General features: G+C 39.9%; 1 protein-coding gene across 1 annotated transcript; it reads left to right on the top strand.

The window, feature by feature from the left end:
- The first annotated feature begins 335 nt into the window (after window positions 1-335).
- chrnb1 (cholinergic receptor, nicotinic, beta 1 (muscle)) lies at window positions 336-24399 on the top strand. Its single transcript, XM_040141539.1, has 11 exons — window positions 336-396; window positions 4039-4172; window positions 7162-7206; window positions 7886-7995; window positions 11552-11660; window positions 11791-11935; window positions 12357-12542; window positions 14293-14516; window positions 18465-18640; window positions 23835-23982; window positions 24253-24399. The coding sequence occupies exons 1-11, from the start codon at window positions 336-338 to the stop codon at window positions 24397-24399; spliced, it is 1485 nt and encodes a 494-aa protein (XP_039997473.1).
- The last annotated feature ends 2133 nt before the right edge of the window (window positions 24400-26532 follow it).

Below are 26532 nucleotides of genomic sequence, written 5' to 3'. Positions count from 1 at the left end.
GGACCCCTATAGAAAACCCCGCAAGGGCTCCAAAGGTACCTCGGGCACATTTTGAGAATCGGTGGGTAGAGTCATGACTGGTTCAAACTGACTGAGGGGGTGAACAGTAACACACACACACACAACCTCCCCTCCCTCCACAAGGTAATTGGAGCAGACTGCAGTTGGCCAGGCTGGCATGACTGACAGACAGCAACAGTCCTAACTGACCAAACCAAAACTCACATTGAGAACTTCCAGTGAGTTGCACTGGAAAAGAAAAGTTTAAGAAGTTGGATTAACCTACTGAGGATCTGTTTTGAAGAGGGAACAAGTTTTTGGTTTTGGAGGTCACTATGAAAAGCCTGGATCTGCTCCTGCTGGCAGGTTGTTTATGCAACCTGAGCACATTGGGAGGTAAGCCACAAGCTGACAAAATATATTCATGTAATAGAGCTGTAGTTTTCATGTAATACTTCTTACGCTGATACCACACTAATATCACATGCAGTAAGCCATACAGAAAAATAATAACCTAATGGTCCATAAAACCCCACCAGTAAATGCCAGATTAACACTGGAAGCAACCAAAGAATTATTACTGATTTATTATTGTGTCTCTGGAACACAGTCAAGTTCCTATTGGAATATTAAAGGTGTACAATAGTGATATTTTAGTTGGAGAGGGCGCAGAGATAGTGTTTGCCAGTACAGGTCTGGCCAATGTAAACTGCCTTTAGTTAGTTTACATTCGCGCTATATACTGTACATGCTGACTTTCTCTCTCATGTTGCTTTAGCGCTTAGGAATGCCTTTCCTTACAGTCACACTGACAAAACCGAATCTTGGTTTTGCATGTTACCATGCTAGCATTTGCTAATTAGCATCAAACAGAAAGTACAGCTGATGCTGATGTCTTTAGTTTTGCAGGCATTTGGTCATATCCAAGCCAATATTTACATTTTCTTCAAAACCATAAATGTGAACCTCATGGTGTTGCTAGATGAAAAGTCAAGGGATCTCTGAGTTATGAGGATTTATCCTCTGATGAGCATGAATGTCTTTATAAAACTTTACGGCAATCCATTAAATATTGTTGAGATATTTCAGTCTGAACTAAAGTTGACTTACCAATCAACAAACCGACATTGCCATCCCCAGAAACATGCCACTACATAGCTAATAATGTCATTTACAGTAAAAATAAAAACAAAACTTTCAGGTGCCATAAAAAATCAACATACAGAACAGATACAAACTGTCACTGAAATTGTACAGGACATCAAAGTAAGCATTCATTAGGTACTGGCATTTTGTCAAGTAGACCTAAAGATTATTTTCATCATTCTGTCAACTGTGATAACAGAATGAGATCCAAAAACCTGGTAAGCTGCTATCTAGAAATTCTGTATCGAAATCCCTGGTGTTATGCTTAACGACGTGTAGTTCCCTCAAAGTTGAAATCTCATTCTCCCGGCATTAACGAACCTAAGCGGGCCACCAGTGTACTCATGAGAAGACTGAAAGAAGGGGAAAGGAAGAAAATAGGGAACTAATAAACAAAGGTAAGAAAAATGAAATAGGAGAGGAATGGTGCCATGACAGAAGATGTTAAGAGAAAGATCTGTGTCATGGCTCACAGCAGTCATTAAGTCAACTAGATATCATCAGAGAAACTAAAGCCATACACAGCCATTATCAGCTAGGCAACATCCACTTCTTCAGAGGAAGCAATTACCTTTTTGTCCTCAGGCAGTTGATTCGATAACTGACCAGTGGTTCCTGGGCAAGAACAGTGCACTGAAACCACTCTGGGAAAGATGTAGTTCATGCTGACTTTTACTGCTGTCATATTCAATCTTGAAATCATGTTCATAACTGATCAGCAAATAGACCTGCAAGTGCAAGTTATCATGTGGGAAAACAGCTGAGAGCACATTTAAGGGCCTTTTCAAGTAGGAGGACTCATAAATTCTTCTTCTGTCCTTTATCAGAGAGACTTCAAAAAAGCAAAGCTTAAAAATGACCATTTAAATCTGCATCTGTATTTTATGGCCTTAAGTTATATTCATTGCAAGCTAAACACTAGCCTTCAGCATTGTCATACCTCATCTAACATCACTGGTCTTGTACTTCAGTTTGACTTATTTACCAAGTCATATGATCCAGGCAGAGAGAAGAAAATAGTCGTTTCTAGCCTTCAAGAACCACCTCCCATTCTCACCCATCAGCAGCCATGCATCCCTGTGCCGGGCTAATGGGGGTGTCTTGCTGGGTGATCATTGTCATTCATTCCTGTCAGGTCAGATCCTGCTGGGGCCACAGCTATGCCAAACGTGATGAATGCTGCCTCACCAGAGCTGCTGATTATAAATGCTTCTAACCTTCCAACACTGAGGAGGAAATGACCTGAAATATAACGGGAGTTTTGTATAAAAATGCAGTGGAAGGGAATCATTTGGGTTTTGGGAAGCTCAAAACTTTGCAGACATTTATATCACTGCTAATGGGCAATAACACAGGTTGCAGGGCCATTAAGACTTAGACAATACACAGGCATAAAGCTTCATTTATTAAATGGATTTAACCAGGTTACATATAGATTTAGACAAAATGTTGCAGGTATGCACAATTTTAATAAACACGAATATGCATTTATGTAAGATATGTTTATTATTACATTATTTTCCTAGGTTTTGCCAATATATTCATCTTGAATTTGCATTTTGTTGTTTTGTTTGTTTTTTTAATGTCTCTGCAACCAGATGTGGGAACATTGAATTCGACTAGGACCTCTCTTAAGCCCGGTTAGACCAGAAAGTGGCACACAAAAAATTTGTGCATCTTTGCAAAAATATTTGGTTCTTGAAGCTTGGTGACACAGTTAACATTCGCAGGGCTCCCTGGTTAACTATTCCAGCTAGGTTTACCAAGCTTCTTTCTATTTTCGTTGTACCGTTCTGTTTACTTTCCTGCCCATTTTGTTCCCAGGAGTGTTCATCAGTTACTTAAATAAAGAGTTTTATTGAAGAGATGCATTTGTACCATCAATTATTGTTTCATACCTGTCTCTAAGCCATTCCTTTTTGTGAAGCAGTATACTACAACACAACTCAGGCTAATGAAAGTGGATGGTGTAACACAGCTAATAAGCTATGATAATATACTCCATTTGGACTCTTGTTCTCTACTCTGGCTAGCTATTGGTCATGTTGAACTCACAAACAATTTTTATTTTAAACAAATTTACTTCTCCCCCATGAGTGAATCTGCCAGTGGCAACTCCAGTGGAGTGAATTGATTTTGTCACAGAAGTTTTTTGAAAACAGACCTTTACATTTTTGATAGATAGGACTGACTGTTTTTCGCTAGAATAGACTGTTTTTTTTCGCTCCCAACACTCATCTGAAATTAAGGGTGTGGAACAGTCACAGTTTGGTTAGGTTAGAAAAAGGTCGTGTTTTAGGTTGAAATAAGTCATCATGGTTACAATAATAAACACGTGGTTAAGATTGTGGAACGGTCATGGATATAAAAAACAACACTGATGGTTGGACATCGGACAGCGGCCTCCTGTGTCAAAGTCCTGTGTTATGTCGACCCATCCATCCACCCCCACCTCCTCCTCCTAACACGGACCTTGTCACTCTTTACACTATGTCACTTAACTTCCCCCTTTGCTCCCATCATTATATACTACAGCCGCTAGAGGTTGCCAAACCAAAAAGTGTAACAATGGGTCGTAATAAGCTGTTTGCACAGATGAGGAAGGCAATGCGAAACAATATAAAAGGACATTTGAAGTAAATTAGTTCACAACTGAAACTTCGTTATTGCTAATATTAGCTGATTGTGGGTGATGAACATATATCCAGCTGCCACTAAGGCTTTTCAGTGACATATAAATGAATGATGGTTTTTCTTGCTGTTGAATTAAAAGGACTACCAGAAATGGGTTTATCAGAATCCATTGTTAATAAAATCAAAATGATCAGTTAGCTTGAAACTTGAAATCATAACTGAAACCTGTAATACAAGCCCTATCTATATGTTATTCAGGTGCCTCTGACATGGAGCAGGTTCTGATGAAGAAGGTCTTCACCAACTACAACCTTAAGGTCCGGCCAGCACCCAGCCCTGATGCGAGGGTGGTGGTCCGTGTGGGTATGAGCCTCTCCTCCTTCGTAGGACTGGTGAGGGTCAAAACCCTAACACTCTTCACTAAAACCCGCACAGTACATGACTGCACATGCACAGAAAGTCAAAGACAGATAAAAAGTTTCAGAGAACAAGAAGAGGGAAGAAAGACACTCTGATTTTGATGAATTTTGATGAACAGCCGGACAATAGCAGATTACAGTTAAGAATTTTGCTCATATTTCTCAGATGAAGAACTGTTTTAAAAGCAGCAATAATGTTACTGAGTAAACATGAATGCATGATCCAGTATCACTACCTCAGTAGGCCTATATCATAGGTTTAAATGTTAAAAAAGGCAACTACAGTCGAAATAATATGATTTGCTAATGACTTAATTTTTATTTCAGTGGTGCTAAGTATGATGTTAATGATAGTTACATTATAGTGTAGGTAGCTGCAGGGTTGTCTGGTTGACTTTTATGATAACTATACCCTCAAAAAGGCCTTAAAGGAATAGGTAGTCAAAATGCTTGGTCACTTTCTGGTGGAGAGTAAGATGAGATGATCAATACCACTCTCATCTGTCTGTTTAATATATGTCTACAGCCTGCAGCTGGTTACCTTGGCTTAGCACACAGACTGGAAGCGAGGGGAAAAGCCTAGCCTGGCTCTGACCAAAGGTAACGAAAACCACCTACCAGCACCTTCTAAAGCTGAATAATTAACATGTTGTATCTTGTTTGTTAAATCTGTGCAAAACCTGCATTGTAAAAACGACAATGTGCTGGACTATTTCTTGGCCCGGACCAGTTACCAGGCAACCAGCGGCGACTCCAGGAAGTTACTTCTCCCAAGAAATAGTCTGTCACATACAGCAGCCCCCATAAACAGCGACTTGTTGTTTCTAAACTTTTATACACACTTTTCGTACAGACCAAACAAACGAGATATAATGTGTTATACGGTGAAGTTTAGTGGTGCTGATACTGTAGGCGATTTCCCCCTTTTTCCGGTCTTTTTGCATAGCTAAGCTACTCTGCTGCTGGCTGTAGCTTCATGTTAAATGGTCAGCCATTAAGAGAGTGGTATCAATCTTCTCATCTAACTCTTCAGCAAAAACCAAATAACTGTATTTCCCAGAAAGTTGAATTAGTGCTTTAAGATTTGTTTAATTTTTGTGACTCAATCTAATGTCAAAACTGGGGTTCTTCTCCCTCAAGAGCATCTTTGCCTCCGATAAATATGTTCTCAAAAAGCAAGTCTGATTTACACAAACCGACAGATGTCTCTGGCAGAGGTTTTAAGCACAGTGGTTGCTCCCCATGCTGAGGACCACATACTCCTATAGTCACGCATGACAGGAGAACCAAATACTCTTCTGTCCCTGTAAATATTCAAAACTGTGAATATATCTGAGCGCCACATGGTTCTCGGTTCAGTGTTTGCCGGCCTGCTGAGTCAAATGGCACAAAGAGTCATGCTACTGATGTGAAGAACTATAATTTTACTAATTCTTGCTAGGAAATAGTGTTTTAGCAGCTTGCACCAACAGGATTTCTGCCTTTGTGACAGGGTTGTGACAAGGTTGAAATTGAGTACGGAATTGAACACACCATTTCACTTTATCTATTCCTTAATTTCTCCTTGGCTCCTTTCTCTATAGCATCCATACACACTCACAAACACACATAACACATGCACAAAGTGTCACATTTGCATACACATCTACAGTGAGCACGCTCCACTCAAGGTCAGTCTCCCTCTGGAGAGGAAGTAACATGGGCTCCTTAAGTTCAGGAGTGAAATGATCTTGAAAACTGACCCACTAGAAAGCTCAGTCCCCATCTGCCCAGAACCATTCAGCTGGATAACTGCTGTTTTATCCCAGAGGGACGTCCTGAGGTATATTCAGACAGTTACAGGAAGTATCAGTAAGTCATACGTCAGTGGGTATTTGTTTGTTTGTGTGTGTGAGATAGAGAGAGAGAGAGAGAGAGAGAGAGAGAGAGAGAGATGGTTTAAGTCAGTGTCCCTTGCCCCCACCCCCTCCTCTGCTTCTGTCCCAGCTGTCTCCCTGACATTCCTCTCAGAGTTTTAAATAGCAGGCCCAGCTCAGGGATGCTCCGCCTTCCGGCTGAATAGACAATCACATGCTCACACATACGGTACACACACACAAGCACTTGTATTCATTGCCCACATTGGATACTTACACATGCAAACACCTTTACCAAAGCCTTCATTATGAACTCTGTCCTGGACTCAACTTGTGTGTGTCCATTGCCGCATACCAGCCAGTATCTCAAATGACTACCCGCTGTTTTATCTGCGTTCGTGTCAGAATTCTCCTGGCAACCATGTACAGTATGGTATAATCATGGATGTCCAACAGTAGCACTGAAACTATGTTTACATACAGTATGTACAAAAATGGGCATGTAAAGAATATAACAAAAATATTATGAGAAAGAGTAAAGGGTTTGGTATAAAGGAAAAATTGAAAATTCAGATGTCTCAGGTTAATTGGATTTTATGTGCCCACTTTTGATGTAACAACATTGACAATATTTAATCTAGCTAATGCATTGACACTGTTTTAAGTCCAAATTCTTAAAAATAAACTAAAATTAACCCAGCAGGTATTAGCCTAAACACCATGTTGGATGGTCTTGTTAGATGACTACTTAAAGGGACATTATACTGTGTGTCTGGCGTAGACATAATCGTTATACCCTTAGGATTCTCGCATGTCTTTATTTGCCAAATATTTAACACAGAGGTGGTGAGTTCAGAAATCAAAGTCAGAATGGCCACAATTATGAGAATAAGACCCAGGAAGCAAAATACTGGAATTTTAGTTCCACATAGATGCAATGCTGTATTGTCAGAGTTGTGTATGTACTCTGTGAACATGTGTGTATGATCTTTACAGACATTTGTAGCTGCTTCTGAATTTATTGTAATTATGCCTTTGCTACCATTAGTTGTGATTTTGAAAAGAAGCAACAATAACACAGATACTTTCTTGCACTCTCCCTTCAGAATATGAAAAATGAAGAAATGAGCACAGTTGTTGTTATGAATCTGGTAAGTCAATTTATGTCAGCACCTCTCACCAGACCTTCTAGCACTTTTTACTGCATGCGTGTTTGTCTGGGGCTGCACAGTGAAGTTGGCTTTGGAAAAGTTGAGGGTAAATTTTAAGCCTTCCCAAGTCGCAATAAACGGTCTATGAGCGGTTTGTTCACAAGAACACGAGAGCTTGTTGCTGCACTAAAACAGAGAGTTACATGATGGAGAACCCCTATACACTTCATTAACACAATACTGCAAGTGAATAACCTCTTACATTTTCTCGTCATTTTGACCACCTCAACCATGACTTCAGCTCCAGTGGAAATAAGTTTATTAACATAAGACCTCCTTCTTCATGTACAGCTCAGTGCACTAGAGAAAAAACAAGCGAGAACACTTGGAGTAGTCACAGCAATACAGAGTAAATGCAAGAGAAAAATTATGCAAATGATGTTTTGTTATGCTAGGACAAATACACAGGGAAAACCTCCCTGTGCAATCTAATTACAGCAGTGAAAAAATGAAAAAAAAAAACTGATGAAACGACAAAATGCATTTGTAAATGCAAAGTCTCCACTTGTGTCATTTTCTGTTTCTGTCTCGTCCCTGCCCTTGTTATGTACTTGTGTGTTATTTCCACATCCCTGCATACATAAACACACAAACATTTTCATTTTAAATTTTCAAACAGGAATGGACAGATCATCGGTTGTCATGGAAACCCAAGGAGCATGATGGGATTGAGGTGTTACGTATCCCCGCTGGGAGGGTTTGGCTGCCTGACATTGTCCTCATCAATAAGTAAGCATGAGCACTACACTCACATTGACATTAATTAATCAGCAACAAAGAACTGAGTGGAGAAACCATTTGGTCACTTTCCTCCATTTTTTAAATTTTAGTTTTTATCTAGGATGGTCCAAAGAAGTATTTTGCCTATACCTTCCCCTTACATATTAATGTACCTGTTCTTTGTTGAAATACGTGTAGGAAAGGTATCATACACATTATACACAATATAACAAATGTCTTACAAGAAGAAAAGTTGTTCACAACTTGATTTATGCCAAAAATATTTCCTTTTTTCCTTCCACTGACACAGAGCTAAGCTCGGGTTTGAGTCAGAGTCGATATAGATCCTCCCTGCTTACGCCACTGCTCCAGTTAGACAGCTAGCTTTCCACGATTGCCAGCTTTAACTCTCGCCCGTTAGTTGTACTGTATAATCAACTCTGAGCCTTCTCCTTACACCTACACTCAAGGTCATAATCAGTTCTTGGTATTAATTGTTTTGGTTGTGAGTCAAAGACAAGTTAGCATTGTAAAGTAAAACTGTATTAAAGCTCTCACTCCCATTGTCCACTGGTCACGTCTAGGTCTGCTGGAGACAATCTGCTGCCACTCCAATGTGCCACTGTCCAACAGCTAGCTTGGTCTGAGTATCTATTTAGCAGCTCACGCAGGGCACTTTTCTCCACTGCACTACTTTACATGTGGGTGTGTTTTGCCAGACCAGCTTGCATCTGAGGCACGAAATTCCCTTGTGAATGTATATCAGCCTGCTTACTGCTAACTGAATTTATTATGCATGTCATTATTTCTTGAATTGTCTTCATGAAGACTTAGAAGAACTAGTTTTTCCAGAAAAATTCAAAACAAAACTGGAAACGTGTCTGCAAAAAAAACAGACTGCTTTCGCTATTCCACTTCCAGAACATTTCCAGTGGACTTTTGAACCCCAACATGTGACAGAGCTGTGACGCAACCAGAACATGATCTTAGGTGACTCTTGCTGTTCAGTATGCCATTTGATGGCCAGAATAACCACCACTCCTCACGACCAATAGGTGCAGCTCTGTTACAGTCTGGTTACGTTATGACTCTGCCATGTCTCCGTTACAGTCCAGATGTCCGCTGGATGTTTTTCAAGCTGGAAAACTAACATTGCTATCCATAAGGTACATAAAGCCAAAGTGAGAAAACAAAAGAAAAGCATCACTAAATATTAAGTTCATGACACTTGCCAATAAATATAGCCATCTATAAACATTCACATGTGAATTTCACTTTCACTTCATTGGTCCCACGTGACCCACAAGTAAGGCACTCGTGCACTGATGCATACGATGGACAGTGGTGCACCGGCTAGAATGGCAGCAGATTGTTATGGGCGTGACGGAGCCAGAACACCACACAGCTGCATACAGCGAACATTAGGTTAAAGACCACGTACAGCACAGTACAGTACCTCTGTAATGAAAAAACTATATGTCACAGCATTAACTCACTGCTCCATTCATCAAATCTTTATAGGCAATTAAGCAGCGTGGCTTCCTAGTAGCTGTGCTGATGGCACTGCTCAGTCGCTTCAGCTCAGGAGGTATTCCCTTCGAATCACTTACACACCAATATGTACATACACAGAAATGCAAAAGCATGTATACCCTTCTCTCTGCGTGTGTATGATCAGTGCTGGTCATTTTAGCAGCAGCTGCACCTTCACAGTGTCACGGTTTTAGGAGGATTGACTTTAAGGACACAAGCTTCTCCCCGTTAAATTACCAGAGCCATAAAAGCCAAACACTGCGTCCTCACAGATGGCTAAATCTGTGTCTAATTGACTTGATGTCTTTGTTGTGTATTGTGTTATGAGCTTAATAAACAGCTCTGTAATAATAAACAGCTCTGTATACATCCAGCATTAGTGCTGCATTTAGAAGTGTCCTGTGAAATGAGTCGAGTTCCTCCCTTTTATCCATGTCAGTTAAAGTGTTTTAGTGGCGTCTTGCAAAATGGGATTGCAGCAAAATGTTGATGTTCTCTGGGCAATAGCTGTGGTGAGAGAATAGAAGGAACAGTGTGACTGCAATAATCAGACACACGAGACGTGGCTACTCAGATTCTACTCACTCTGACCAGAGCTTTACCCAGTCTGTCTTCTTATGTAAATTCTGCTTTATTGCACAGACCGAAGCACTGAGAGGGCTGAGTGAGAGGAAGCGGGATGACATGAAACAAAGGCCTCAGGCTAGATTCAAACCTAGGATGCTGCTATTACACGATATGTGCAACTGAGTCAGCAGGATACCATGTTAACATGCTAATATCTGCTAAAAACGACTTGATGCTTAAAGATCAGTGCAAAACTACTCTGGCTATTCATTCCTTGTTACACTTTTGCCTTTGTCTCACTAGTCACTTGAAAAAGTTGTATAGCCCTGATATTTTAATTGAACGTACCCAATTACCTCTGTAAAAGTTAGTGAAGGTCAGGGTACAATTTTAGCCCTGTCTAGTATAACCAACAAGTCTAAGCAATCTGAATGACAAAGTAGGTCATTTGTTTACCTTCCAAAATGACCAGTAGAATTGCTTTCTGATCTGGTCCCCATGTTGACGGAATGACATTGTTGAACCATGGCTACTAAAACAGTTTAAAACGACCTTTACAAAAAAGACTTATTTTTTGTGTTTTAACAAATGTCCAATGCTGCTGTTTTTCCGATTTGATACAATATGATGCTATATGGTACGAGACCGGATGAGACAGGACGAGATGGGACAGTGCGATGTATTGTGTGATATGAGACGAGATTATACAGTATGCTACGAGACAATGAAATGATTGAGTACATTATGGCGCACTATGATACGAGAAGATACAGGAAAGTACAATATGTTATGTTATAATATGAATCAATATGCAATGAGATGATATGTTTCGAGACTATTAAGAAGAAGATGAGACATTACAAGATGTTAAGAGATGGTATGATATGAGATCATACTATACAATATGATATAATATGAGATGAGATGATGCAGTACGTTATCAGATGACACAGGGCAGTACGATATGTTATGTTACAATATGATAAGATACATTATGAGATGATATGGAATGAGACAAGGTGAGATGTTACAAGACTGTAAAAGGTGATAAAAGATGAGACAATGTGAAACGAGAAAATATGATACAAGACGTTACGAGTCAGTATGTTATGTATGTTACATTATGTGGCTACTGTCTTTTTGACCTGCATATATTTGTACCATCGTAAGAGACTATGGGCAAACACAAAGGACAACATGCAAACTCTGTACAGAAAGAACCACACCCTCGGACCTTGTTGCTGCAAGGTCACAGTGCTGCTTGTGACCGCTGAGTCACCGTGTCTCTGACATGCAGTCCACTTGCAGTGTATAACTGGCAAGTCTGGGTGTGTCACCTCAGGTTGCCAGCGTATGATTTGAAGTAGGGTTACGTTCATACGCAAAACCATCAATAAAAGATTGATGTTTAATTAAGAAAAAAAACAAAGTTTTTAATAAATATGATCTTAATCTCTGTTTGCAGTAATGATGGGGTGTTTGATGTGGCCTTGCATGTCCATGTTCAGGCTTATAGTAACGGCAGAGTAACCTGGACTCCACCTGCACTATACTGCAGCTCCTGTGGAGTTAAGGTGAACATCAACACACCTACACACACAAAGCTAAGTTTGAAGACATTGTTCTCCTTCTATTTTTATTCTTTCCATTCATTTCCTCCTAAGCTTACTCATCTTCTCTGTTACATCCCTTGTCTCTGTCTAGGTAACATATTTCCCATTTGACTGGCAGAACTGCACTATGCAATTCCGCTCTTACACGTATGACTCAACTGAGATTGACCTGCAGTATGCCCTGGACTCAAAAGGCAATGAGATACGGGAGATCCAACTGGACGAGGCCTTCAGCGGTGAGGATTTGGTGGGAAGAGGATGGACAGACAGACAGATGGATGGATGGATAGATGGAAGTTTGACAATACATTGACAACGAAAACAGTTTTTAAATTAGTGGGAATAAATTGAATTTTCAGTAGATTGCAACAATTCCCCTTTAATCATTTTAAGTTTAGAGCAAAAAGTTAAAGATATGAAGAGTAGTGATATTTGTATGCACAGTAAATGACACTGTAGTAGTATTTAGAATGGATATATTCCTTTGCATGATACACTGAATCAGTTCTTCCCTATTTTTAATATTCCCTTATTAGGTAAATCTACTGTGTTCGCACTTTTATTTGGACCCCCTCGTGGTATGCAGATTTGTTGCTTGCGCTGTAAAAATAATAATTTTGCTGGTCTTAACTCAAATGTTTCGTAATGTTTCTCCAGAGGGTGGCGAGTGGCACATCAGACACAAGCCAAGCAGGAAGAACGTGAATGATGATATGTATGAGGACATGATCTTCTACCTGATCATTGAGAGGAAGCCTCTGTACTACGTCCTGAACATCATCCTCCCCTGTATTCTCATCACCATCATCGCCATCTTCAACTTCTACCTCCCTCCTGATGCAGGTATACCAACAAAATAGAGTACCACATACAAAACAGTTTACTATGAGCCATAGGTAAAGATTACTGAAGGTCAGTTAGCGTTACTATGACAGTCTGGACAGTAATGCGCATGCAGCAATGCACACTGATGTAATGTAATGCATGCGTAATACCTTACTATGACAGTCTGGACAGTAATGCATGCAGTTTCCAGCTTGATGCAACTTTGGCTAAGATTATAATGCCAAGTTATTGCTCTGTAAAACTGCCAAATACCATTTTGTAATTGTGTTTTGTGTGGTCTCTTTAAATTGGGCAGTCACACATTTGTCCAGTTACTGACACAAAGGGATTCAATTTCAGATTAGAGGTTGATAACCTCAAAACATTTTAATGGTAGGAGTCAGTCCACCAACTGTTGAGAGTAATCAGCTTGGCACTCTACTTTGTTCTCTATACTTACACGGTTTGAATATGTTTTCTCTAACTGTCCGGTTTACGCTGATTCATCAAGTAATCAGTCTTTGTGTTTGCGCTACTGCACCACAGCAGGTTGTTGTGAATACAACATCCATGCTACTGTAGATGGATATGGCCGCAGTAAATCAAATCACTGAGTAGAAATTTAGAATTATCCACTGAGTTATTTTATATTCATATTATAGGAGTACTCCAGCAATTTATTATTGTACGCGCTGCAAGAAAAAGGTTTCATAGAGTTAATCAAAATTGATGCAGCAGAGGCACATATATCTGGGCTTTTAGTCCCTAAGAAAGTTCTAGCCTCAAAAAATTCTTGATCTTACACTTCCCAATAGCTTGTTTTCTTTAAAACCTCCCTGCAGAGTAAATGCCCATGTCTTTCAAACTCCATGACCCCATTTTGAAAAGCAGGCTTTCTGTTAAAAATGTGCAATCTCTAAGCCCAAACTGAGATAACCCTGGTGACATCATCAGGGTTATTTTGTCTGACTTTAGAAACCCCATGATGATTAAAGTGATCTTCATGTGTAAAATTGATGATGTTTCCGTTTGAGATACTGACCTTGCTTTAATTAAGATAATTCAATGAATATATTTGTGGTGCTTTAAGTAGTCAGAGTATTGCCTGAAACTCATGAACAGTAGGGTGTACTTTTTTCCCCCCATCTTTTTTAGTGTCTGCTTGTGGGACAACTCAAGGTCTGTCCTCCTGCACAATGTGCAGACATGCATGCATGCTCGTAAAGTATGATCCTCCACCCTGATACAGAGACAGGTCAAGGACATTTCAGTAGTAATCCAATTCACTGCTGATAAATAATTTTATGCACTTCTAGAGATCACTCTTCAACCTAGACAGAACTTTCTGCTTTCTGGTCATACAGTGTGATGGAGTCAGTAAGAGAACCAATTCTGCTTTGAAAGTTACTCACTGAAGGAGCATGCAATGCTCTAATATATATTAGTTTCTCATTGCCGACAAACTCTAACCAATCTGAGGTAAACACAGTAAGTGATTACTGAATACGCTGGGGAGGCCTTGCTTTATTGTCCAGTCAACTTCACTTAGAATGGGAGATGAATTTTCCATTAGAGTCATTATGGTGAATTACATGGGCCAGATGCTGCTAGAATAGCAGATCTCAACCAGTTGAAGGAGGAACAAACCTTGACGTGGTGAAACTCAATGAGTCGGAATACAAGCCTGAGGAACACGATGTAATTGTTACTCTCCTAAACAGAAGATAATGCCAGTTAATTAAAAAATATTATTTTTTGTCCCTACCAGGTGAGAAGATGGGTCTTTCCATAAATGTGCTGCTGACCCTCACTGTGTTCCTGCTGCTGCTGGCTGATAAGATCCCTGAGACTTCACTGGGCGTCCCTATCATTGTCAACTACATCATGTTCACCATGATCCTGGTCACCTTCTCCGTTATCCTCAGTGTGGTCGTCCTTAACTTGCATCACCGCTCCCCCAATACTCACCTGATGCCCATGTGGGTCCGTAAGGTGAGGTCCTTAACACCCAAGTACAAAATATCATAGACTACAGGTTAAATTATTTGACCGGATTCTATGTGTGTGAATGTTGGATTCCCAATGTGTTGCTGGGCTCACTGGCTCTGCAAACACTGGCATATTTGATGGTTTGGCGTATCATGACCCTCAAGATTTAGTCACTGGAGACTTATTTGTTGTGCTTCAGAAGAAACACACTTTGTCTGTCCAGTCATATGCAGTCACATAGCATAAATACCCTTGTTAAATGTTATTTTTCTCCATAGATAAGTTGGTTCCCCGTGCAACATATTCTAGAGCAGTCTAGTAAAACGAGAAAGCTTATTTTCTGTTGTCAGTTGTCTGTTGCCAACATTTTATTAAGCTAATTATATAATTATTCAACATAATAACTAAGACTGGTCAATAAGTCATTAAGACTAATACAACATCATGAATAAGGTTAAGTTAATCCAACTAATAATAGCAGATGAGGGAAATCAGATGCAAAAGCTTTACGCCCATGTACACAATTGATTACATATTGGGCACCTGAGCAGGAATCATAATGAAAATGATGGCATGAATTTACCAAAACGAAACATTTGTAAGTCTAAAATTTATTAAATTTAAGCAAAACATATTTTATGTTGACAAGCTTTGCCTAATTCCATCAATTAAGTAAATAATTAATGTAATTTTAATTTGCATGTTAATTTGGTAATGGAGACAGTAGTAGTTTAGGTTAAGGCAGTCTGCTGAATTTTGTCAACACAGTCCTCAACACCCTGAACGTCATGTTGTACCACTAACCTTCGCTATACGACGGCTCACACACGTACAGGTAATTTAAATGGTTTAATGGAACTGAACTGGTTGGTAATGGGGAAAGGAACATTATAGGTTCTGCTTCTTTTCACTCCTACTCTACAGACGATCAGTGTCAATGTGGGAAGAAAAGATTTGCTCACAGAACATTAGTTGTGGGAAATTTACAGACGTTAAGGTATGTATTTATCTTGTTGACTCCTACTGATATTGTGCTGTAGTTTTTTAAAGCTACGCTAGTCAGTATTTTTATTCTAACCATGGATCAAATGACAATGTGTAATGCCTGATATATTATATAAAAGGTTTTACTTGGAATGACAAACCAATCATCACTTACTTTTTTGGTTCCACTCATGTATAGAGGGTATTTAAGCATTTTTGAACTCATGGTTTTGGTTGTTCAGTCCACAACTTTACTGCTTTGTTCCACTCTCATAGCTCATATCATCGTCATTTCAACTGACGTTATTAAGCTTTCATGGCACCAAATGCCCAGCTCTGAAGGGGTGCCACAGGAGTGCCTGTGTAACAGTATATTATAATATTTCTCATCTCTCACGTAACCTCTCTTCAAAGACTTTAAAGAGGGAACAGCAGGAAGCCAGAGAGGTTAATATCTCCAGATGCTGAGGGGACGAATTTGGTGCAAGGAAATATACGGGTGTCAATAATATCTCCCATGTCCAGCTGTAGAATCACATTAAAGAACAAATTCAAATGAACCTCCCCATTTTGTACTTCATGTAGTTCACAGATTGATCATTCTTAAACAAGAAAACACCCATACATGTCAAGGAGTGGTCATCTAAGCCATTAAATCTTTAGACTCATCTCACAGATGCAGTGACGGTGCCTGTAGCTGGATTGCAGGCATTGCCAATGTTGGTATAGACCCATTTAACTTTTGTAAGTGTGTTCAATGGTCCATATGTAGCTCCACCAGGGCAGTCTGAAGCAACAGAGAAGGCCACTTTTGGGCCAGAATTCGATGTCTGGTCAGACATCACCTCTTCTGCTTTTTCTTCCTTCTCCATCTTGATTGCCTTCAGCTCAGCCTTGATGTCGCTTTGGATGTTCTTCAGTACTGTGATCAAGTTGTTGTGTTTGAAGCTCTGGTTTGCCAGAAACCCACAGAGCCAGAACAGCAACACTTGCTGAATTACAAGAGCCATCGTTGTGGAATAATTATCTTTGTAGATGACGCTGATCCCTCAAGGGTATACACTTGCCTCTCTTATATTCACAGCTCATGAAGTGCCACGTTGTGGTAAATCTAACAGCTGTCACATAGGGCCGATAAGAAAGAACCAGTTCATGAGTATGTTAAAACCAAAATTGCGGGTAGAGGACTGCAAGGGCTTGAAAATAGTACTAACTGTCCTGTTCAATCAAGTTCAATTGAACAAAACTGTGTATTTTATAAAGTTATTCAGTAGCTGGATCAGCTTATATTTAAACAGGTATCACAAGTAGAATATTCCAGAGCAGAGCCAAAGACGCGGTGTACTGGCAAGTGGTTTGGCTAGCCATTACTTAATCCTAGTCTGAATAACTGATCTAACTATTTATTCTGTTAAAGGTAGCCTGTAGGCCTCAAAGGTACACGCTATGTATTCTGGTGAGAAACACTGAATGTAAACATATCTTTGTGTGTTTACAAGAAAACTCCAAACGTATCTTTAATTATTGATTTAAGTTTGCTGTATTTTTTCCACAACTTGAAGGGATAAATGCTGTTTTAGGGCCTTCTAAACAAATTCCAAAAATAATAGTCTGGTGTAGAATTTAAAAAATCCAAATTCCCAGGAAAAATAAAGGGGATACATCCTCAGTGTCCTCAGTGGTATCCATGACCCTGTCAAGTTTTTTTATGGCTCTGTGCCAGCTCTCACGTCTGTCCCATTCTCGTGAACTTGATATCTCGGGAACACTTGGAGGGAATTTCATTACATCTGGCACAAACGTCCACTTGGACTCGAGGATGAAGTGATTAGAATGTGTAGTTCAAAGGTCAATGTGACTTCAGAAAACACGTTTTTGGCATTAACTCAAGAATTCGTACGCTAATTATTTAGTCTGTTTGGCAGTTGCTGATCATGTCACTGTGTGTGACTCACTGCTCTGCTGTCTCACACAGAGAGGGTAGTTTATGGGAAATATGACAGGTGCCGTAGTAAACTGTGAAACAAAAGGTCAGGGGACGTCATATAAGGACTTCTGAATTAATTCAAAATCCCTATTAAAGCCACAGTTTTTAGGCCATGATGTTTCACCTTGTGTTATATTCACTATTGCAACTACACCATGATCCTTGCCGGTGGGCTATTATTGACAACCGTCTGTTAATATAGGCAAGCTAAGAGTTATTTCAAAAGATGGATATCAAAGCACTTCAAAGTGCAGATAAAGAAGCCATTTACAGCATTCATGATATTGATTGAGACAAACATTTGGCCCAGTGATTTGCTGTTTTATCATTTGAGTCTTTTGATATCCTTTTGAAAGGCGGTTCCTTGTCCTACAGCCAAAGTGTACCCACTGGTGGTTACATAAGAAGAAGATTTTCTTGAGTTTTCTCAGGTTTTAACAAACATTTATTTCAATTTAATTACACACATCTCAAAGTTGCCCAATACAGCTATAGTCCTTCACTAAGGAGCTCCACTGGAGCATCCAGAATTTATGTTTTTAGCTCAAAGACACCTTGAGAGTAGACACTGAGGAATTGGAGAGCATTACCCATTTGGTTTCCCTACCCATAGGCAATAGGCAAATACAGGGCAAGTACATTTCAGCTGTCCCATGAATCATGAAACAAGAATCCAAATAAATGGATTTTTAATACCAGGAAAGGCTGATTTGGATGGATTTGTGAGGTCTGTGTGAGCCAACAAGCTAGTCACTGAAAATGGAAAATACAGTTGAATAACCTTCTGTTTCATGATGTGGTTTTCAGGCAATGGAATACACTGTACATGAATGGATATTTTGACATTTGTGAGTTCCAGTTTTAAACTCACTACAGCTCAGTTCTCTTTTTGCATCAGTTACGAAGTATGAAAGAGAATCTGACTTCACTGTAAATTATGGAGGTAACTCTGTTGCACTTCACCTTTCCTCTCATCCTAGATCTTCATCCACACGCTACCTCCTTACCTTGGCATGCTGCGGCCAAAACTGGAGACCCCCCTGTCCCTAGAGTGCATGCCCCGGCGAGAAAAAAAGCACGTCGTCATCAGCAAAGCGGCTGATGAATACTTTATCCGCAAACCAGACTCCTCCATTTTGTTCCCCAAGCCTAACAGGTAAGAACAAACATGCTCTTGTGCTATGGGTTTATGTATTTGTGTTTGTGCACGCGAATGTATGTGGTTGTACGTTTTGGTCACCATGTACTGTACAGGTATGTGAATGTCTGTGCAAACACTGAGATGTATCCAGATTAAAAAACAAATTTTCGCCTTTTATTATTCACACTAATATTAACACTGGACCAATTCTAAAGTCTGTGTCCATTCACTCCAAATATCTAATGTACCGACTGTACCGACGTAAGCCTCTGACTGATCACAGAACTTAATAGAAACTGTTACTGGTTTTGAAGCGCATTTCCCCTGATGTTTGTGCTTTCTTTCTAGTATGTGCTTTGTCCTTAGGGGCCACTGTATATTTGTATGTTGACAATTACCCCTTGCTAACATGTTTATTAAGCACTATGTTACAAACATATGACTTTTTAAAAATGTGATTCTTGTGCTTATAAAATGATTGTTATTAAATAGGTATTGAAACAGAACTATTAAATCAGTATTAGTATTAGTATTGTTAACTGTATTACAGTTTATTATGGACTCTAGAATCATTTTATGTTACTGTTATTGGTTATATAATGTTAGCCTGTTAATGCCATAAAATATATTTTGCAATTATTACTACAGACACTACCTGTATATGAGTAATAGATACATATTTGTATCAGTATTAACTGGCAGTTTTTTAAGACATCATTATTTATACAAAGCCCTTCAAAATGTTGGGACCCTTTTTTTTCTTTTCTTTTTTTGTAAAGGGGATATACAAGCCTGATATAATGACCTCAGCATATGCGGGAGCACTACACATAAAAGCTTTGATTTCAAAGTCCTATATCTGCTAATGATACATAATCCATATCTCAGTCTCTTTACCATGTGTTGTATGAAAAAGGAATAAGTTCTTGCAGTAGAAGTGATTACAAACACATTAAAAGTAAACTGCCAAACTGTGTTAGATAATACTGTAAAATGAAATCCATTAGTTTATCTATCATGTCCTGTGATTAGTATTCATAGAATTTCAAGTTTGAGTCTCTCTAGCTGGTTATCTTTGAAGTCAGCTGCCCACTACCTCCCGTTTTTCCCACAGCTTGCATTTGTCCTGTGAAGGTCAACTCTCATTCTACATTAATAAACTTTACCAGGCGTAGCTGTTACCTTTTCTCTCCACAACTACATCTTAGTTGTCATGTAGGCTTAGAAATTGAAGTGAAGTGCTCATGCATTTTTAAGCGGTGCATTGCTTTGCTCCAAGCTAAATAACTTAAATATACTGAGAAAACACACTTAGAAATCTTCTTAAAAGTCACTGTCACATATTACATGTCCTGTATGTAAATATCAGTTTTTACTAGCTTGCTTGTAAGCTAATAAGTTATCCTCATTTCTGGAGCAGTTGCAAGGTAAGAACTGATCAGGGAACAAGTCAGACATAAAAGCTAAATTTCACTTTCTGACCTTTGGTTTTGACTGTGAAAGGGATTTGAATTCAGGTAATGGTACTATAGATTAAAACTAGCACAATGCAAAGTTTTGAGCCACTATTTAGTATTTAAATTTTTGGGTGTATCATGCAAAATCAAATCAAATAACAGAGTTATATATAGGAGTTATATATATTTTTTTTTTAAGGTGCATGGAACTGCTTTTGAAAAAGGCATTTAGACCTTAGTTCCCAAACACCTCCAGTGAAACCCAGAGTGAGGAGTTTCATCAAAGGTTTTAAAGAGAACTGCCCCTGAAGCTGTTGAGTAAGGAGGTGGATCCGGGCCAATGTTGGCACACAAATTGGCGACAAACTGTTCTATCGGTCTAACCCTGGTGTCCGTACATTGTACACAGGAAATAGGTGACCTCGGTCTGGTAGACTTGGTAGCAGCTGGAAGTCACCTACCAGTCTTAACTAGCCTGCCTCTATGCTGCTCGATTAATACACCCCAAAAATCTTCCTCACAGTGTGTAGCTGTCCCTCCCTCTCTATCCTTCACCTCCTGTGAAAACTGAAACATGTCCAGAGGGAAAGACTGGAGGCAGCAGAGAATCGTTGCTAAAATAATAATGACCCACGCAAATCAACTCTGACAATTTAGAGCGGGATGCTGCCTGCCTAGGTGAAAGAACAGGTGATGGAGGGGGGGGCTCTATTAGAGCAATTCGATGAGACAGCAGTATCTCTCGAGTCCACACATACACACACACCTTCTTAATTGGGTTTAGTGCATGTCTTGGCACCAGACGCAGCCACTTTTAGTTGAATTAGCCCCCTGAATAGTTATTTACCTCTAGCTGATGAACTGCTGCTTTGAGAAGAGGGAAAAGGGAGGCGGGGTTAAGAGTCCAAACTGTGTCTTTCCCTCTCTCTCTCTCTTATCTCTCTCTCTCTATCTGATGGGGCTCCACCTCTCTCAGGTCACAGCCTCCTCACCTGCCACACTCACAGGAAGAGCAGCGATGGCAGCGCTGCATTGTAAACTTCCAAATTCCTGCGTTGAATACCAAGCAGCTCTTTGCCCTGCCTGCCAGGTTACACTACTTGTTTCCTGTTACTTTATAGACATGGTGCGATACTGCCCTCTGGTGTTGAGCGGCCCCACCTACAACACATTTTAACATTTATTTTGTCAAAGGCTCTAAAAATGTAAGTGGAAGAGGTGTTTAATATTTGAGGTGTTTCATAAGTAAGCAGATCCCTGGAAAACGCAGAGTGCAGATGTTCTGCAAAGAGGACAATGTTAATGTTTATATTTGTTTTGATAAGGTCATGAAGACAAACAGTAGATGAATTAAGTTTTACAGACTTTGTTAAAGGGTACTACTGCTCAAAATGCAATATATATATGTATATATATATATGGTATCTTGTTTTTAATATTGTTTAGTATGGTCATACATCAAACATATGCAAGTACACCCTTAAGAGGCACAGCGTCATGGCGATAGTGTTTTTTTGTGCATGTGTGACTATGTGTTTGTGTATTTCTTACTCTTTTATATGTAATATGTCCAGGAATCTCATTATTCTCTTATTTGCTTAGCGTTGACTTGTCTTATGTGTAATAATAACATGTGGAATTTAGTGACGTCAATACAAAGATGTCTGACAATCCTAGAAACACGAGCAGTCAGTCAGAGGTTTGCTGGCCTTAACTGGAAGAGAATACAAAGACAAACTGTAACCTTGCTACGCCAAGTTTCCATCATAAATGTTTATATATATATATATATATATATATATATACATGACCAATATTCTGATTTAGGTATGCATTTTGTACTTTCAATTGTTGTGTGAAAATAGTTTTTCTGTACAATGAGGGATTATTACAGACACCAGATGTGCTAACTTTCAGTGTGTCCTCCTAATATTGCAGCTTAGATCATCTAGCTAATCTGTCATCTTGTTTACGACCTGTGCGATCTTTTGACTGCTTGTGTTTCTTACCCTGTGGGACTTGTAGCAGTGTCACAGAATTCCCAGACTTCAGCGCATACGCTGGTGAGGATGGGGCTATCATAACCAATAGAAATGACTGCCAACACCTCAAAGTAAAGCCCGTGTTGTAATAAACCAAATTCTTTCATTTCAGAGACAATGTCATTTCTGAACCAAACATCTAAGCAGTGATGTACATTGTACACAGGAAATAGGTGACCTCGGTCTGGTAGACTTGGTAGCAGCTGGAAGTCACCTACCAGTCTTAACTAGCCTGCCTCTATGCTGCTCAATTAATACACCCCAAAAATCTTCCTCACAGTGTGTAGCTGTCCCTCCCTCTCTATCCTTCACCTGACTGAAATGACTGCCAACACCTCAAAGTAAAGCCCGTGTTGTAATAAACCAAATTCTTTCATTTCAGAGACAATGTCATTTCTGAACCAAACATCTAAGCAGTGATGTCCTGCTGAGAGATTTGTGCTGTATCACTACTTAAGGTTATAGGAGTATTAGACTGCTGGGTACGTCTCTCTACTGGAGGCAGCCAAAGGAAATCCATGTGTCATTGCTCAAGGACTTTTGAAATAGGAAATAACACATTCCTCTACTTACAAATCAAAAGTTGAATACATAAACTAATCCAACCTTGCTCAATTCATTACATTCAGGGGTTTTACTGCTATAGCCTTTCTTCGTCTGGTGTGACCAGTAGGTAACATGGTTAGCAGATGTATGCAGCTCGATATATTGGCATACTTTGCGTCTTTATGACTGTTCTCCAATTGCACTGCTGTTACTCTATAGTATACATTATTTCAGCATTTACCATTACCCCTTAATTTGCTCCTGTGGCTAATGCATCCACTGTTCAACAAGTGTTGCATAGTCTCACTTTAAAGCCTGACTGTTGCAGTGGAGGGCTCTGGTTTTACCAGGAAGCTCACAGTTGTGAACTTAAAGTGTGAGTGGATGTTGTAAAGAAACCCTACAAAGAGACCCTACAAAACGGACAAAAGTTAAAGCTGCTCTCAGCAACACCATCATTTCGACCATGTGACAGCTGAAAATTGAGTTTTGCAAGTTTAAAGGCCTTCTTCCTGTAACAGCCTATGTATAATTCCTCGGATAGCTGAGAAAACACTCTCAATCCTCCCTTTTTGAGCATAACAAATCACGTGAAATCACTCCCCATCATTTTTTGGTAGTGTTTATATGCCGACTTTACTTCTTGATCATGATTTTACATCTATGGTTTTAGTAAAGAACGAAAACAAATTCGGATTTCGATTATACCTGTCGTGGGAGAACCTTTGAGTGACCAAATTAGCAACTTTCTCCTAGCTTCCCCAAGCAACTCCTGGCTCTCCATGGCAGCTGATAGTTGGCAACTGAAGGCAACAAGTAAACACAGAAACATAGAGACGCAGAGGGTTTCTCAGCCAGAACAACCCAGTCAGCAGAGCAGTGACTCCAACACTGGCAGATTGAGCCCAGGGAGCTCCTCTGACCTTCTCTTTATTCCTCTCTGAATGACAGAAGAGTGCAAAGGAGACGTGCAGCCTGGCTCATAAACGCTTTACTAATTTACAGCTTTTAATTAGTGTGGACTGACATCTGCTCGCACACTGATCCATTCCACAGGCTTGTGTGCATTTGTTTAGTTCGGGTGTTGACACCTTATGTGGACTTCTTTTGTGCATTAAAAATATTGTCCCTTGATATACTGTGTGTTTGTGTTGTGATGTGCAGGTATCAGCCAGAAGGCATGTGTACGGACCTAAGAAAATTTATTGAGGGCCCCAGTAGCTACCTTTCGTTACCTGACGAGCTTAAGTCGGCCATAGAAGCCATTACATATATTGCAGAGGCTCTGCAGGCTGAGAAGGACTATGAAGCTGTAAGTTTGTCTGTTATTTTTTGTCTTTTTTGATGTCTCGCAGCCATGTTCTAAAAAAAACCATTCTTGTTCCTTGGTTCTTTTAAGAGCCATGATTTTGTTTCTCATTCTTGCCCTTTTGTCCCTTCAATCCTTTCTTCTATTCCTCCCACCACTACTCCTTCCATATGCCCATTCCCCCCCCTCCATCTCCTACTCGTTCCATCACCATCTCTACCATCTATCCTCTCCCTTCTCCCTGTCATCCTTCCATCTAATTACCTCGTCCAGCTGAAGGAGGACTGGCAGTACGTGGCTATGGTGGTGGATCGCATGTTCCTCTGGATCTTCGTCATCTTCACCACTGTGGGAACCTTGGCCATCTTTGCTGATGCCAGCTTCAACCACACACCCAACGACCCCTTCAAGTCCACCTGAAGCATTGGAACTATAGTGTTTCTTGAACCATCATCTTCCTGATGTACCAACTATAAACTATGGGGAAGAAGAAATCGCTGTATTAAACTGCCATATGATTTTCTGTGTGTCAATCACCATGCACATTACATTTCTTCCACTGCCAATTTAACACTTAAATTTCTGGCCATACAGAAGGCAAAAGATTATTATTATAACTTTGTAATTGTCAGACTTGGACCTAGCAAAACATAAGTCCTATACAACCATGTCTTGACCCTTAGCTACAAGACTAACGCGAACAAAATTTGATGTACCAGGTCAAATTTTTATGCATTACACTTAAGCAAAAGAGCATGTATCCTTATTCTATCTATACTTTTAGGTATTATCTAATCTTCTGGTGTGTTATTTAGCGTATTAGCTACAGTAAGACTCTACGTCTGAAGAGCATAGATCCAGTGTATGATATTCATAGGTGGTGTTAACACATAAACACCAAGACAAACCAGATGCTATAATGAGAAAGCTGTATGCCTTTCATTTCCCTGTGTCAGAATGTGCTGGAGTGTGGCACATGCTTTGTGGATATTTTTGCAACCGTAGTAATCCTCTTTGTATTTTCAGCACTGGTGTATGTGTGCGGAGTGCGGAGCAGCACGCCAACTCAATTCACCAGCTGCACCAATAGCCTTTGGAATTCTCATCATATAGAAGACCTGTGCCTTTCAACGTTACACACACAAGGCCCACATGTCCTTTTTGTTTCTCTCACATGACAAAAACACACACCTGCCCTTTTAATCTTGTGATTTATTTTTTTGTTTTTTGTTTTTTAAATAAAGATCTGAGGGGAGGATATTAAAGGCTCCATCTGTTGCGAGAATGCTGCCGTGAGAGTTGCGACCCTCACTCCGTCACCTGCCTGCTCTGCTATTAATAATGGTCCTCACTCACTCACACACACACACACACACACACACACACACACACACACACACACACTGGCACTGCTTACTGGACACTGCTGCGTGGGCTTCCCTGATATTTCTGTGTGTAAAAACACTCATGCATACATGCAGTGTGAGCTCTATCAGCTGAGGCATTTGAAGGCTTAAATTCTGAAGGCAATCTCAACAGCTCATTGTGGTGACAGTGCTGATAGTGCTTCAGTATTATAGACCTGGCTGCAGCATTACTACCAAACTACTGTTAGAATTACATTCATTTCTATCCTCAGCTTATTATCTCACTCTTTCACCTAGCATGAAATTTTAGCATTGAGAAGACGGGGCTGCTCAACAGATGCACAAAAATACAAAGGAGCCAACCTGACTGATGTATTTATACTGGGAGTGGCGGCATGCGGGAGGGCAAGTCGGAGACATTCTCCCTCTTTCAACTCTCAACGTAGCTCTGATTTATGGCCTGTTCGTGTTTTTGCACTGGAGACCCTGACCAGGATGAGGGAGAGGATAGCATGACCTCAGATACAAAAGAAAGGAGGTAATAGAAAGTAGAGACAAAGACAAGGTGCACATTTTTTAATCTTGTGTAACAGACAAAATGACCCTTGAAATATAAACATCAACTTCATAAAAAGCAACAAAAAGGATCATAGAAGCAGGATCCAAAGTTCATTCCAAGGCCTTCACCTAATCAGTCATAACACTTGTAGTCTTCACATCTCTGAACTTTCCTCAGTATTTCCATGGCAACAACATCCATCTCTATTTTTAAACCTTCAAGCTCAGTATCAGCAAGACTGAGGCACTCTTTCTCTCCTCAAACTCAAGAAGTCCTGTAAGACGTCTCCATCACTACTGACAACACCTCACCTTCTCCTGCTAAGAAGTCTGGTAATTCTAGACTTGGCTTTGGCAACTTTATCCAGCAGGTTTTCAATATACAGCATCACGCACTTGAAAGCAGAATCCTTCAGTGTCTCTCATTTTAATTCTCAGACATACATTAGCTTTAATGGCAAGTCAAATCATGCCAGTGTTTCTCTGCTGAATTATGCCTTTTCTGCTCTTCTAACTGCTCACCTCTCTTTCTTTATCCCTCCATTTATTGGAATGACTACTCTGATATCACTAAAATAATGTCAGGGCTGTTCTTACGTGTAATTTGAAGAATGGCCCATTTTATTGG

This window comes from Xiphias gladius, chromosome 12, assembly GCF_016859285.1.
Source record: "Xiphias gladius isolate SHS-SW01 ecotype Sanya breed wild chromosome 12, ASM1685928v1, whole genome shotgun sequence".
Classification (NCBI taxonomy): Eukaryota; Metazoa; Chordata; class Actinopteri; order Istiophoriformes; family Xiphiidae; genus Xiphias; species Xiphias gladius.
Note: the sequence above shows the minus strand (reverse complement) of the source record. Positions and strands in the feature narration are given on the sequence as shown.